Below are 15,465 nucleotides of genomic sequence, written 5' to 3' on the forward strand. Positions count from 1 at the left end.
CATAGATAATGTGCCAGCCCAATTAAAGGGTATCTCTTAATGCACACCAATTAAATATCACATCTTGGGTTTGACTTTTTGGTACTTGAGCAGACATTAATGAAATGATTAAGCTCATAGCTCCAATGGAGGTTGCCCTTCATGTTCATCTATTTCTGTGTGCACCAGCTGCAGAGTTCATCTTCTTGCCATGTGCTCTAGTCTTTACACTTTCAAATTTGTGAATATTTTCACAACCATATCAGGAGCCCAGTGGGCTAAATGGTGATAGAAGATAAATGTGCTCCAGGATGGGGATAGTTCTCCAGTTTTGCAGTTGGGCTTTTGTTGTTTCTTCTAGAAAATGGATACAGGTGTCAGAATGTGAGAAAAGCTTGATTAATCTTTCTAGAAGGACAAAGGTAGCTCCTCAGAGGAAGAAGTTGACCTGGGATGGCTAAATAGGGGGACTGGAAAGAGAGGAAAAAACATGGCCTGAGTTTGGAGACACTGATTAAGGGAGTGAGATGAGAGACTGAGAACAAGTTCTGCACTGATTGAGATATGGGAAAGCTTTTTGCTAGATGTCTAAGCTTAAAATCTTGCTTGGCATCAATTTGAGTGACATCAATAAATAGATAATTTGCCATATACCAGATACATGACTGGTATTTCTTTAGACACTGATGTGCTGCTGGGCTGCTGAAGCATGAAATAGCCCAGTTTTACTCAGTTCACACTGATAAACAATTACAGCCTCTGATTTTAAGAAATTTAGTTATAGTAGAGAAAATGGATATATACAAACAATAACATGATGAGGAAAATATAATAAAAGTTGGGAGGTGTGTGTTAAAACTGGAGGGCAGTGATTATTTTGATGTGACCAGAGCTTAGGTTTTATAGGGAGTGAAGATGGAAATGGCTTGGAAAGGTGGCCTGGGTTCAGATGGAAGGGGTCTTTGAATGTCATGCAAAAGAATTTTGACTTCGGTCTAAGGGCACATATTTATAACAAGTGGAAGGAAAGGAAGAAAGAAATAATGGCTCCTTCTTCTGGAATGCTTCTGCAATGTGAAAATTGAATACCTGTAATCAACAGGAACATGAATTATAGAAAGATAAATTAGAGTTGGAGAGAAATCGCACTTATTGAGTGCACAAATGCCATGAAATGTACTTAGTCCTCTCCATTCAGAGCAACTCTTACACTGACATATGAGTGGATTCGAGTCTGCAGGTTGCAGCTGAGGAAACTGTGAGCTGGAGAGGGTAAGGATTGGGCTTAGAAGCAGGATTGAAACTCAGTCTGGCCTGTACTGAAAGCTTCTTTTGTTACCACAAGGCTTCGTGGGTGCTTTAGTTAAGTAGAACAAGTTCTTCATTTAGAAAGAGAAGTAGGGAGAGGGTGCTTGTTTAGGAGGAGTCTCCAATAAAATCCTTAACATTAAAAGGATCATTAGGGGACCTCTGCTTCCAGAAAAGGGGAATAGACATATTTTTCTCTATTCCTCCCACGCAAACCTGGACATTATACATCAAGCGAACAGAGGAAGACTTTGAAAGCTGGAGAGAAGGATGCAGACCAGCTGGGGACCTGGAGACCCAGGGAACAGCAAGTAGTGAGATCCCTGTGTTTTCTTTCTCCTCTTATATCCTGGACTGGTTGTTGGAGAAGCGGAAAACCTGGAAAAGCCAATGGAACAGGCAAAAATAGCCCCGAGAAGAGGCTTATCTCTCTAGTTAAAGGACCAGCAAAGGGGCAGTGTAGCAAGATGGAAACTTTAGACAATAACCACCTTTCTCTGACCAAACACCCCAGGAAACACCTTCATCCCCACAGAAGACTGAGTGTGGATCCGGAACAAGGGGCCCCAACTCATCTCCCCCAGTGAAAGGCAAAGGCTGAGTGGGAAATGGGGCTTTCATCCATGCTTGGTGGTTACAGCCTGCCCCCAGCATCAGTGGAGATCACATGGGGAGCCTGGGCCTACGCCGTCATCCAGTGGTAGTGCAGTGTCCCCTCCCAGCTCTGCTAGGGTGGTGTCGCAGGAGGCCAGTGGAGTCAGGACTTTCCCTGCAGCCCAACATTAACAGGGCCACTGCTCCCCCACTCCCCACTTGGTGCCAATGGAAGCCACATGGATCTGTGTCCTCTCAGCCAGGGTGGCATCCAGGGCTGCCTAGGGAGGATGTTTACCTCCACATGGCAACTACAAGGAAGTGCCCCCCTTCCCCTACTGAAGCAATGTGAAAGGAAGCCTGCCAATCAGAAGGTTGAATAGGAGCTAGAGTCCCACAGTATAATCCCCGAAATGTCCAGGTGTCAACCCCAAATCACTCATTATACCAAGAACCAGGAAAATTTCAACTTGAGTGAGAAAAGGCCATGAACAGATGACACAGATGTGAGAATCATCTCACAAGAATTAAAGCAGCTCTTATAAAGATGATTCAACAAGCAATTTTAATAAATGTGAAACAAATGACAGAATAGAAAGTCTTACCAAAGAAATGGAAAATAAAAGAAGAACCAAATGGAAATTTTAGAATTGAAAAATACAATAACCACAATAAATGGGATAATTAGTATTTTGTATCAGAATAGGCCTTTTTAAAATTAAAAACTTATGAGCATTTAATTTGTGCTGGTCACTATGTGAGGCCTTGCATGGATTATCTCACTTAGTTTTCACAAAAAAAAACCCTGTAAGATATTATTATCACCATGTTATAGATGAGGAAATGAAAAACAGAGGAGTTGAATGACTTGCCCAAGGTTATAGAGCGAGTAGCTTTCTTCCAATTTTCTCTAATTCTCAACTCCACACTTTTCACCACTATACTAAACGGATTACAATGCTTAATTTAGGTAGTAATTATCTTCCAGCTTCCTAAGGCCACATACAGAAGATTATAATATCCAGGATTTCGCAAGCTGCGTTAACCCAGGGAAATGTATTTTTAGAATCAAATGCATTTCATCCAACTCTTCGAACTCATTGAGTCATAGATAGATAGGTAGGTAGATAGATATAGATATATAGATTTATTTTGACTCTTATGAAACTTTGAAAAGCATTTATACTTTTTTCTTACTCTGCGTGTACTAAATTTTTGAGTACATAAAGTGACAATTAAGTGACAGTGTCAGCTATTTTATGGACAAAAGTTAGTTGCAATAAGAGAAAAATATCTTAGGTGAGCTGATTTTACAGCCACAGGAATTTGAAGAAAATTGAACTTGAGACCTGAAAATCTCCTCTCTCTCTCTCCATATATATATATATATTTACATTATCTATCTATCTATAGATATAGATATAGATATATAAAAATTTAGGTTTTGCCTATGTCTGTGTTTGAAGACAATATAATAAAAATCATGTCACATCCTCAGCAGATGTTAAAAACTCATGATGGCTCTTACTTCCCGGTCCATATCCCAACATGTATTATCTGTGCTTGCTGTTACTCTTCATAGAGGTAAAATCAGCAACAATTTCAGTCAGATGAAAAGTACTATCACTGTTCCATAACTTCAATAATCTGCATTTTGGTATTTATTATGTCTTTTGGTGCCATTTGGCCAATCAGTATTTTATAAGAATAAAAGATATTCACTTAACATCCTTATACTGTGTGAGAGTAGACTACTGCATACTAAAGACAATACAGTTCTGAAATGGGGAGGGTTATTTTTATGAAGTGAAAGGGCAGGGAGGGAAACAGCGTGTGGGGAAGGCATTGCTTTCCCGGGGCGGGAGGCGGTCATGCTGCGTGCAGCTTCCCAGAATCCTCCGAAAGAGCTGCCTGCTGCTGCCATCAGGACCTGAGGCCACATGGTGAGGCAGGCAGCATATACCTCTTCCTTCTCATTTCCATCACTGAGCCCCTTTCTCCGCCAAGTCTCAGTGCCCTCTCTCCTTATCTGATAGGCATGACTATTCATGCTTCCTCCTGTCCTTTTGTTCTGGGAGGCCTCCTACCTTCTCCTCCATAAAGACTTCCACATGGAGATGCCTCCGGCCCACCCAGACACAGTACCTGTTAGAATCTGACCTCTCAGTTAAGAGAGGACTCTTCAGTCTTGTCTTATCTGCCTCTTGAAGGAAAATAATATAATTGGTTAGCAAAATAATTGAGACTAAACTATAAAATACTCCAGGCTTCATGAGGGGTGAGTTAGTTGCATTTAGAGAACCCTTTACAGTCTGTGTGTCTAATTCCTGGGCTATAGGAAGCCACGTTTCCACATCTGAGCCCCTCTTGGGAGATACTTGCCTATTTCGGGTGACTTTACTTTTCAGGATCACAAGAAAGGTTGTCAGCAACTTGACACTCTTCCTGAAATACTGCTGACTTCTGGGTTATTTATTTATGTTTTGAACTGCAGCATTCAAGAGGCTATTACATCTTTGCCATTTTGCTTAAATTTGTCATGCTTCCCAACTTTTTAAATGTCATGTCACGGAGAAAAAAATGACCATTGGCGTTTGGGAACAAGAGGGGGCTTAGAGCCTAGAGGTTGCTGGAGGCTGGAAGGACTGGTCTGGGACTCTGGTGCCCCAGGGCCCCCTGGTCACCTGAGGGTGTAGCCGCACACAGGCTGGGAAGCTACCCTTAGGTAAGTCGTGACAACTTGGTTATAACCTCCTGCTGTGAACTGTCCATCTCCAGGATGTCACAGAGCACCACCCACCATTTTAGCAGAACAGGGCTCTCAGAGAGAAGTGGGAATCAAGTCTCCTGCCTGGGTAGGAGAAAATGAAACATTGTTGATGCAAGAGGAGAGTATAGCTGAGGAGCAGAATCTGGTATCCAAGGGGTTTGGCAACAGTAATCACCATCTAGACTCTTGGAATCAGAGCCACATAGGAAGAGTTCAAGAGGAAGGGAGGGATCCCAATTGGCGGGCACAGCACCTGGCAGGGAATAATTCGGGGTGAGAAGCACATAGAAGACTGGCCAGGTGGCATCTGGGAAGTGGAGCCTCACATCCTAGGTTTAAGAGTAAGAGGCAGAAGTTGTGTCATGGGAAGGGGATGGCAAAAACAAAGTAGGAACTTAGGGTGTCCATACCAGGAAGGCACCTGAGTCTAGTGAAAGCAGAGGGCAAGACATTTAGAAACAGGGATCAAAGTGGATGCTGAGTTAGAGGAACTGGAGCCCACAAGGCTGACTAGGGCTTCTGAGCATGGCATTTGCACAGACATCAGACCCGGGCACTGCTTCAGCTGGAACCGCTGGACTTTAAGATGGAGGACTGAGCTTAATGGATTACCTGTGACCTCACATCAGGATAAGTCCTGGGAATACAGGGAAACTGTCCCAACTGGTGGAATCAGGTACCCCTGCCGTGGAAAGAAAGAGAGAAGATTCAGTCTGAGGAGCCTCCTGGACCGCACCCAAAATGCAGGGGTCCAGCCTCAGGGGCTCAATATTGCTGCTTTGCAAACCCTAACGTCATTAAAACTCAGAGACAGAAACGTGTTCAGGAATGCTGCTCTTAGAATGAATAAAATTTACTTTTTCATTTGTCATCAGATATTAAAAATTATGCTTCCATATTCTTTTAAATTGTAATCACTCTGTTTCCTTCCATTATAAAGCAAGAGGACTACTTGTATCTGTCAAAACATTTTTCTTTTAAAAGTTTGTCTGCAATGGTCTGGCAACTTTTTGTTTATTTAGCGTATATCCTCTCTTCAACCGCTTCAGTGTTGATGAGGTTGGGGCTGACATTTTTGGTAAATTATTTGGTAGAACCATGCAAAATTTCTGATACTCAACTGTCTTTGACATTTAAAAACTGCAGTTTTGTGTGGGTCAAGCTAATAGCTGCTGCTGTCTCTTCCTTTCCTGCAAATGACAGATTCTTCTGTGAATTAAGGAGGAATGGAGAAATGCTCTTCTGAATCAAAAGAGCCAGGACTCCAGTAGAGACACTGTGGCTCAGCACTCCCCTCTCAGCCTGCAGTTTCTAAGCTTGCTTGTCTCCATGCGTAATCAACCAACTGGAATTTGAATATATTACTCCCTACCAATCAGACACTGACAGTTTACTTTGACCAACAGAACTTTAAGTCATAGAAACTTCAGCTTAGCTCAAATACTTTCTGAAGAGACTATGTCAGAACAGTACTTCCCCAATATTTGGCTAAATCCAAAGCTTTCAAAAGTGGTTTTATCATACCTAGGCTGTCCACTTCAGTCTTCTTTTTTTCAATGTGAATAGATTTATACAGAATCATGCATCTCTTAAACACACACACACACGCATGCATACGTGCATGCACATAAGCACCAGTAAGAGTCTGAGTTTGCAAGAAGGCGGGCAAAAGTTTGGGATGCCATCTCCTTAATATAGCTATTTCTCTGCAAAGAACCAAGTGAGCGCAGGGTTGCAACTTGGTCACAGTAGATTCTCAGAACCCAGATTCTGAGGTTCAAAATGGTGCAGATAAGTCACATGATTTGCCTCATAGAATCAGGAATTGTTCCATTCTAGCAATGCTCTGGGGTTCCATTTGATTTTGCCTTCCTTACTACCAGAGAGACAAAAAAGGAACTAGGAGGAAATTAGAAATAGGTGAATGATTGAATGACCAGAGAGACTGATTCATGAATGAAGACTGAGGGAAACAGAACATCTCTCGACATCAGCAAATACTGATGACTATAACAGCTCACTGTGGAGGGGTCTGTGGTAGCTGTCTACAGACGCTGGACAGATAAGTAAGCCTTAGGAAGAGGCAGCATTAGTGCCATGTAGCATGAACCACATAGGGGTAGTGACACGAAATTACAAAAAAAAAATTCATGGTTATAATGATCATTTAAAAAACTCAAATTGGGAGTGTGTGCTAGATGGATAGCAAAACTTCTGAGTCATAGTATGTTAATGAAAACTCGGCTGTCTTTGAAAAAGATATTTCTCAGTCTCTCTTAAGTTAGCCTAATGCCTTCCAACTTTTGCCTACAGAAAGTTCTTTCTGAAATTTTCCTTAAATCCCATACGGTGCAGCTTAACCAGATCGCTCTTGCTCTGCTGCTGTTGGGAATGGTGCTTCATCCCAGGACTCAAGCGTATGGTGGCCTGCTCTTCCCCACCAGCAACCAGGGCAAACCAAGCCTGCGTTAGCCTGTAAATACTTGCCTCTGGGTCTCTCTGCACAAGGACTGTGCTATGGTTTCCTTCATATTTTCTTTTTTTGATGGTGTTAAAACCATGTCCCCGGCCGGGTGCGGTGGCTCACGCTTGTTATCCCAGCACTTTGGGAGGCTGAGGTGGGCGGATCATGAGGTCAGGAGATCGAGACCGTCCTGGCTAACACGGTGAAACCCCGTCTCTACTAAAAATACAAAAAATTAGCCGGGTGTGGTTGTGGGCACCTGTAGTCCCAGTTACTTGGGAGGCTGAGGCAGGAGAATGGCGTGAACCCGGGAGGCGGAGCTTGCAGTGAGCCGAGATCATCGCGCCACTGCACTCCAGCCTGGGCGACAGAGCGAGACTCCATCTCAAAAAAAAACAAAACAAAACAACCATGTCCCCCTTCTTCAGCCTGATTAGTGCCAATAGCTAAGTGATTTGTTTTGGGACTTCCCAAGAAAGTGCCACAAGGCCTTGGTAAAGTTGCTTACACTGTGTGAGCCTGTTGTCTTACCAGTAAAATAAATATGCTAATACCTTTGGGTATTCAGTCAAAAATATATATTCATTAGAAATAATACATGTAAAACACCCTGTATAATAGTGGGCCTATAGCATACATTCAATAGGGGTAGCTTTTTAATTCTTATTATAAATTGTACTTTTTGGTACATATGTCTTAACGTCTTCACTGAATTTATATTCTCTATAGTACCTAGCATGTAGCAGATGCTTATGGATTGTTGAATAAATACCTGAATAGATTAATAAACCAATAGATCAATACCGATTATTACAAATTACAGAACATGCATGTAAAGGCGCCCTTCTCTCTGTAGCAAAGGTTGCTGATACAGGTATAGATCATGCTGGGCCAGGCTGATATCATCTTAGCCATCCTTTCCCCAGTTCCAGAGTCCATTCTAGATATTGATACTAAAGTCCTTTTGGGGTTAGAATGCATATGGCCTTCTCCAGAAGATCCAGTTTATTTTTATTATGTTCGCTGGGCTCATGATAAAATTGTGGACCAGAAATCTGTTCTAGTCCACAATTTTATCATGACCTTAAAATAAAAGAAAGCTTTCGTGTATTCAGAATGGATTTACTTTGTACTATGTATCAGCAAATTCATAGTGAGTAGGAAGTGAATGCTCAGAAAAGACTCAATTGCCTCGATATTGATGTATTTGACCACGTGCTCCTCTAGGTGTAGCCAGTGATAACACTGTGATGGCAATAACAGCTACCATTTCATGATGTGTGTGTGTGTGTGTGTGTGTCATGTGTTTGTGATTTCTTAGGGTCACACTAACCCTTATGAGTTGGATCTCCTTTGCTCATTTCACTGGGGAGAATCTCTGAAGCTCTGGCAGGAAGTACCTTCCCCAGGGTAATGTACAAGTGACCTGTCTTGGGTGTGTCTTCCCTGGTGTAGCTACCTCATTTCTAGCAGCGGCAGAGGTTTGGGGCCTCTTTGGAGACAGGGATGTGGGCACAGGGATCTAATGGAGACAGCCCATCAGCCTGCAGAAGGAACCAGGTCATTGGCCCTGGCAGATCCTTCTGCCCATAGCCTGCTATTGGGTTCTGATAACATCCAGGACTCAGGACTCAGCTTTGACTTGTGAGGGGAGATAATAGACTCAGCAGACCTGGGCTTCGGCCTCTCCTCTCTCACCTACAAGGTATCCTTTCACACCCCAGCCCAAAACTTCCCAGCAAAGCTCTGGAGGATTAAGCAGATCTGCAGATAGAGTGTTTCTGCATACATGAATATTAAGAAATGAAAACGCAATATTCTCTGATACCAGTAAATATGCTTAGTTACCCATAGTCTTTTCTGATACAGTCAAACCAGGGAATGCCTATTGAGGATACAAACTGAGTTAAGTGTTATGTGACATTTGCATTGTTCCGTTGGAAGTACATCTGTATGCTATTCTTAGATTTTTAAGTTTCTAAAATTGTAAATGCCATATGTGTTGATGAATCTATCTATAATTCTTTGTTGACCAGTGTCTGTGGTTCTAGAACCTGAGATTTTCTCAAAAGGCAATATGAAAAGAAACTATTATTTGAGTGTGCTCAGGGAAAGAAGAATGTTTCTATGCAATTTTTAAATATTAGGTGTAAGTCTGCTCTAATGACAATGGATCCCTGATTTATCACTATATACTGACGACTGTGCTCTCATTTTTATACAAACCAGTGCTTTTGGCTGCCCGTATTCAGACATGAACTTGAAAAAGGAGGCAACACTTCACGATCGTTTGAGAGAACAAACACAGGCAAATTTGGAATCAGACTCTTCACATTCAAAATCAAAAAGCCTCTGTAGTTTGAACTTCAATGGAAAACATGAAAAGGTGAACAGTCAGCCCAGGTAAGAAACTTCTTAAAAATGTGAGCCAGAAAGTAAACCATGTAGAATAGTTAAAGAACAATTTTGTTAATAGTAATAGTTTCTATTTCTTTCTTCGAAAGAATTATTTTTATTTCTGGATATTATTATGTTTGCTGGGCTGATAAAATTCATCTAAGCCTTGATCTTCATTTAAAAAATATTTTATTTTGCTTCATCCTTAAATATTTGAATTTACCTTTTTCTAAATGTACATATTGTATGTAAGCAGTAGAAAGTATATCTCATTGGTACCATTCCAAAAGATTCCCTTTTATCTTAAAAAGTCTTTATTCTTTTGAATCGTTTCATAGATATTACCTCTTTTGGCACATGGACAAGTATCTGTATCTTCTTAGTCATATCAAGATTTTGTCTCTTATCTGTTACTTGTCTTTGTCATCTTTAATACAAATGTACCTCAGATATGATTTCTTCTTACACAGAATAGTTTCCACTTTGATTTATTGACAACAGATCTTCCCTCTGTTTCTAAATGTAAACTTGTGATTCTAAATACCAGTTTTCATTTTTGTTTACATATAACTATATTCTAAGGAGCTGCAAGTACAGCCTTGTGTGATATTTTTTAACCTAAATGAGTAAAATAATTTAAATAACATCTTTTTCCAAAAAGCTCTATTCTCCATGCTGGGAATTATAAATACAGAAAAGTCTAACACTAAGTAAATAACTGGAGACCAGACAGAGACTGAGCCAAGAAAGGCTAGACAGAGAGATGAGAAATGGGCGTTTTCCTGACCCTGCCACAGGCAAAAGGCAATCATGTTCAAGACCTTGAGCACCCTAGACCCTGACTGTGCAAGATTTGAAGGGACGACTGCTTCTCCTAAACCTCAGAGCCTTGCTCTTTGCATTCAGCAGGTGTAAAACAAAGACACACAGGCCTCTCTGTGGGTGCAGAGTTTCCACTGAAATCACTGGCAGCATTTGCACCTCCATCCCAGGTGGGGAGGTGCTCCTTCTCTTCCAAGGGGGCACCAGTTTATTCGGAGAATTTGGCTCATAGGATACACTTCTCACATGGGTTTTACATCCTGGACTGTGGATTTTTATTTTTATTCATGCACATGTTATTTTAGAGCATTTGGGTGACATTTCATTTTTTGTTAAATTTTGAATATTTTGACTTGATCTCTGCGCACATGATTGTAGATTAGTGCTTCTCTCTATTGCATGATCTATTTCCTATGGATACACATGCTTCTCTATTTTTATAGCTGTATCTTGCATTTTTATTATTTGCTATACACCTGCTCCTCTTGTTGCAACTTCACAGGGTCTCGTTGTTCTTTACTGCTGTTTCACACCCACGCTGTTTACAACTTTACGTAGTTGAGAGCTTGAATGTCTTTCCATTTCCTGGTTGAGAGAGAATTTTTTCTTTTTTAACTGTTTCCAAGGAACAGTGCTTATTTATTCCAGAATCATAGAGACCAGTACATCCCTTCGCCCTTAATCTTTTTGCTATAATCTGTTGTATTTTTTTCAAATAAAAACCTAGTCAGTTTCACTTGTAAATATTTTAGACATTCATCCTCAATGTCAAAAATCACAGAAATGAAACAGATCTTTGAACTACCTTAAAAAAAATGATTGCTCTCAGAGGTTAGCTAAGCTTTTCTTTCTAGCAAACACAGATATGTTGCCTCCCTATCTTGAACTCCTCTTAGGAGTTTAGCCTTTTAAACTAATTGTTACGTGCTTTATTATTTATGAAGGAGCTTTGCACTGAAATATACCAAATAGGAATAATTACTACAGATAGAAGGAGTCGAGAATGTTAGTTGATAATCAAGCAGACAAATCACAGGTTGTCCTGTTCTGCCAAATCCTATGTCACCTGTAATTAGCTGTGGGGGCAGGAGGTGTATGTTACACATCATGAATCCTCAAGCCTACTTTTGCTTTTACATCTCAAGACCAAAGCCATCCTTGCATTCCAATATCTGTCCACTTTTTTTCCTAACCAATCATCCTAATAATGTTTGGATAAATCGTATTAGCAATCATTCCCTTTTCGAGTCTACCCTCATCTCCATGGCATCCTGTTCATAGTCTTAAATTCCAGGGCAAGGGAAAAAAAGAGAACAAAGGAATCGACAAGGAATGATATGTAGGTTAATTATGTACAGATAAAACATATTTTAACTCTCTCCGCAGCTTACTTGTAGTACTGTCCCGAGGCTGCCTTTTCCCTAACCCAAATCTTTGCTCTTGAAATCACTAGCTATTAGATACAGGTGATGGAGAATATTTAAATTCTATCTTTCCTCTTCTGCATGTTGAGGAGAAATAACTTTTACTTGGCTCCTGTCCAAAAATAGTGATGGGGGTTAAATTGGTGAAAATCAGAGCTATAATTTCCACTGGCCTCCAGTCAAGCCATCCACCATTGAGCTCTGGACAGGCCTTCTGTAATTTTTTTATACAAGCAACATTTGTCACATTAGAATATCCAGAGTTCCAGTCTGGGCAACATCATGAAACCCCATCTCTACAAAAAATACAAAAAAAAAAAAAAATAGCTGGGTGTGGTGGCATGTGCCTGTAGTCCCAGCTACTCAGGAGGCTGATGTGGGAGGATCACTTGAGCCTGGGAAGCAGAGGCTGCAGTGAGCTATTCTAGCTTAGGTGACAGAGTGAGACCCTGTCTCAAAAAAAAAAAAAAAAAAAGAAAGAAATATATGTGTGTGTGTGTGTGTGTGTGTATATATATAATATATATATACACATATATTTATATATATCCAGACTTCTTGTAATTTAAGTGAAAAATATAAAATTAACTTTGATAAGCTTCCAAATTTGGTTAGATATTGCCCAACAATTTGGATAATTTTTTCTTTTCCATAACTGCAACCCAATTTTTTGATTATTTTTAAAAAACATGTTTGCTCTTATATTAATCTTTGTATCAGGGTTATAATTAGTAAATGTATGACTCCACTGCATGATTTAGTGGTAGAAATAGTCTATTTATGTTCACATGTTTTAGTAGAGAGTCATGTTTTTATTTTGAGAGATTTATATATGTACTGCTAGATGTTTGCAAGAGTTATCTTTATAACAGTAAGATACAGATGTTATATTAACTGTAAAGAGTCATACTCACAATATCACAGTAAGTCACCATTTACAGAAAACCCGTATATATTCCTTTTTTATTTGTGCTAATAGAGTGGGTAGTATTATATTCATGGTGCATTAAATGGAGGTGAATAGCTTACACTTGAGTTTCTTTCATTTGGGTACATATACTAGAGTAGAAAATACCTTAATCCGTTTAACCATTTATAGTTTGCACATACATAACCTTTGGAGCTTCCCATAATTTTGTAATTTAGGCAAAGCGGACATTATTCTCATCATAATATTGCCATTTATAGATGAGGAAATAGTAAGCTGTTAAGCTTATCTGGGACTGAAACATAGGTCTTCTGATTAAATACAGCATATTTTCAGTACAGTAAATTAGCAATCATATTGCCAGAAATATCAATGATAATAACTATCTACTATTAATAGCACATACTTACTTGGGGCTGCAAGGTGTTATGCTAAACAATTTATGTACATCATAGTGTTAATTTTATTTCATCCTCCCAACAACCCTGTATGTGGTAAGTTTTCTTATTCAGATTTTATAACATAGGCATCTAAAAGTTCAGAGAGGTTAGGTAGTGTCTGAGCTCATGCAGATGGTAAGTAGAAATAAATCCCACGTGCAATTCAACTACATTAGACTAGTGAAAGAATGACAGCTTAAGGCTTTGAAAAAGCCCAGCTAGGTTCATATTTAGTCTTACTTTCTACTGATGTCTAGGATTCTCAGAGTCACCTTATGATGCATCTGTTTCTTATTTTGTGAAAATAGAACCTGCACGTTCTGCACATATACTCCAGAACTTAAAGTATAATAATAATAAAAATAGAACTACTGAAGGGAAGCATCTTACCATGTTTCCCCCAAACTGATGTTTCTCATTTATACTATATATAATACAACATGTCCATCTTGAGCACGTTTTATTATAGTATACTAAAGGCTTCTACCTGCAACAAGAGAATAAAATGAGTCATTAAAACATTTTCATCATAAAGAAAATTACTTTGGAATGCAGCTCCCCTCTACTCCCCATATTGTCTATTAGCTGGTTTCCCCAGGCCTGAGGGGGACTATTTTTTCAGGCATTTTTTTACCTGCCTAAGTGTTCTTTAATAACTTCCTTTGCCTCCCAGAAGCATTGTTTAATATATTCTAATTCACACAATTGATAGCACCACCATTCGTTAAAATACCTGTCATATTCTATCATTGCTATTAAGAAAATCTAAGAAAATGCCTAATAAAGTCACTTTGTTTTTCCTGATGCCTGCCATATTATAAATTTCATGCACTTTTTGAAAGCTAATATTGGTAATAAAAATGCCTGGGGAAAATTGTGGTAATCAGAAAGGATGGCATGTAGTGGAATAGTTCCTTAATGATCTTGGTGATAAACTGCACTGCCATCAGCCAACTAGTTTATTTTGGCTGCAAGATAAGTACCTTCTATGATCTCCACCCTCAGAATTATAACAGTGTTAGTTGCTGTCCCACACATTCACCTTCTAAGTGAGTAAATAGGTTCTTTAATCCACCAGCCTTTTTCTCACTTCTTACTTTCACTTTCTCACTCCTCAATTTCACTTTCTCTCAATTCTCTGCTTTGGGAGGTAGAGTCTACTTAGTGGCCCCACTCACTCCCCATCATCGCCTGCAGTGTTGTTTTCATTCCTGCACTGTGCCTTTGTTTCCTTTCTTGGTACCTCATTTACTCCTGCCTGCATCTCCTCCCTTTCCCACGGCTCACCTCTCTCTTGGAGTTCTGTGGCAGTTCCAATCTGTAAGAACTTCTTGAAGTTGGAGATGGTGTTTTATGTGTCTCTCTATTTCTAACAGTTAGTGCAATACCTGACACATACTAGACACTCAACAAGTTAAATAGATTTTGAGCAACCTACTAGGTGCCAAGGATGGTGGCCGGCCCTGAGAGGCCAGTCCTATCCTTGCTAAGTCCAGTCCAGTCCTATCCTTGCTAAGGCCAGTCCTATCCTTTCTAAGAGCCAGTCCTATCCTTGCTCTCAGCATTCCTCTGTCCTTTTGGTCCATACCACATATCAGCAGCTTATTTGTGTGTCTGCATGTACCTTTTTAATACTTTGTTGTGCGTGTGCCATGTCTTCTCAAAAAGACTATAGGCTGCTAAAGGGAAGAACCAATTTACCCTTTTGCTTTTTCTTCTTTATGTTTCACATTATAGGTCTTTAGTGTACCGAAGTTGATTGATTTCATTATATACATTTGTTTTTCTCTTAGAGTCTCCATTCCTTCACCTGTAAAATGGTCATAAATGTGAGGCTTATACAAGATTTAGAGTATAGGAATATAGATGTAGGTAGATATAGACATTGATATTGGTATAGATATATGAATGGGCCTGGCACATAGAAGAGACTGTTGAAATAATAGTTCCATATGTTTTCTCCATTTTTATGAAAACCATTGATTTTAAAGTCTTGCAGTTGGACCAGTTCTAGCGGTGTGTATATCACACACCTCAACACCAACCACAGGAATTTAGACCTTTATTTATTTGGCCTAAGATAATACTCACTGTCTATAACTAAATTAAGCCCCTTAATCAAGAAAGTAGTGATCAAAACACCATGACAAGCCAGAGTTCTTCTTGCCCTATAAGGGGTTTTGGCTGGACAGGAAATCCCAAGGCCTTTCAGAGCAGCCCCCCTCCAGCTCCCCACCTCCACTCAGACTCTGAGGAGCCACTAGCCAGGCATGACAACCTAGGAGCTCTACGGAGGGAAAGGACTCAAGAGATTAATTCAACTTCTGCAATGTGGAGAC

The 15,465-nt window shown here is 39.9% G+C and overlaps 1 protein-coding gene across 7 annotated transcripts in view; it reads left to right on the forward strand.

Annotated features, from left to right (window-relative positions):
* The window catches only part of L3MBTL4 (L3MBTL histone methyl-lysine binding protein 4), a 476,247-nt gene that overhangs the window by 328,611 nt on the left and 132,171 nt on the right, over nucleotides 1-15,465 (forward strand). For all 7 annotated transcript variants that reach the window (XR_004667534.3, XM_055102573.2, XM_034943563.3 and 4 more), the window contains one exon: nucleotides 9,345-9,518. Coding sequence is in view for 6 of the 7 variants with exons in the window: in XM_055102573.2 (XP_054958548.1) it covers nucleotides 9,345-9,518 (174 nt within the window). In the remaining variant the exon portion in view is untranslated. The remainder of the gene's footprint in view (nucleotides 1-9,344; nucleotides 9,519-15,465) is intronic.

The sequence above is a fragment of the Pan paniscus genome, chromosome 17, assembly GCF_029289425.2.
Source record: "Pan paniscus chromosome 17, NHGRI_mPanPan1-v2.0_pri, whole genome shotgun sequence".
In the NCBI taxonomy this organism is placed as follows: domain Eukaryota; kingdom Metazoa; phylum Chordata; class Mammalia; order Primates; family Hominidae; genus Pan; species Pan paniscus.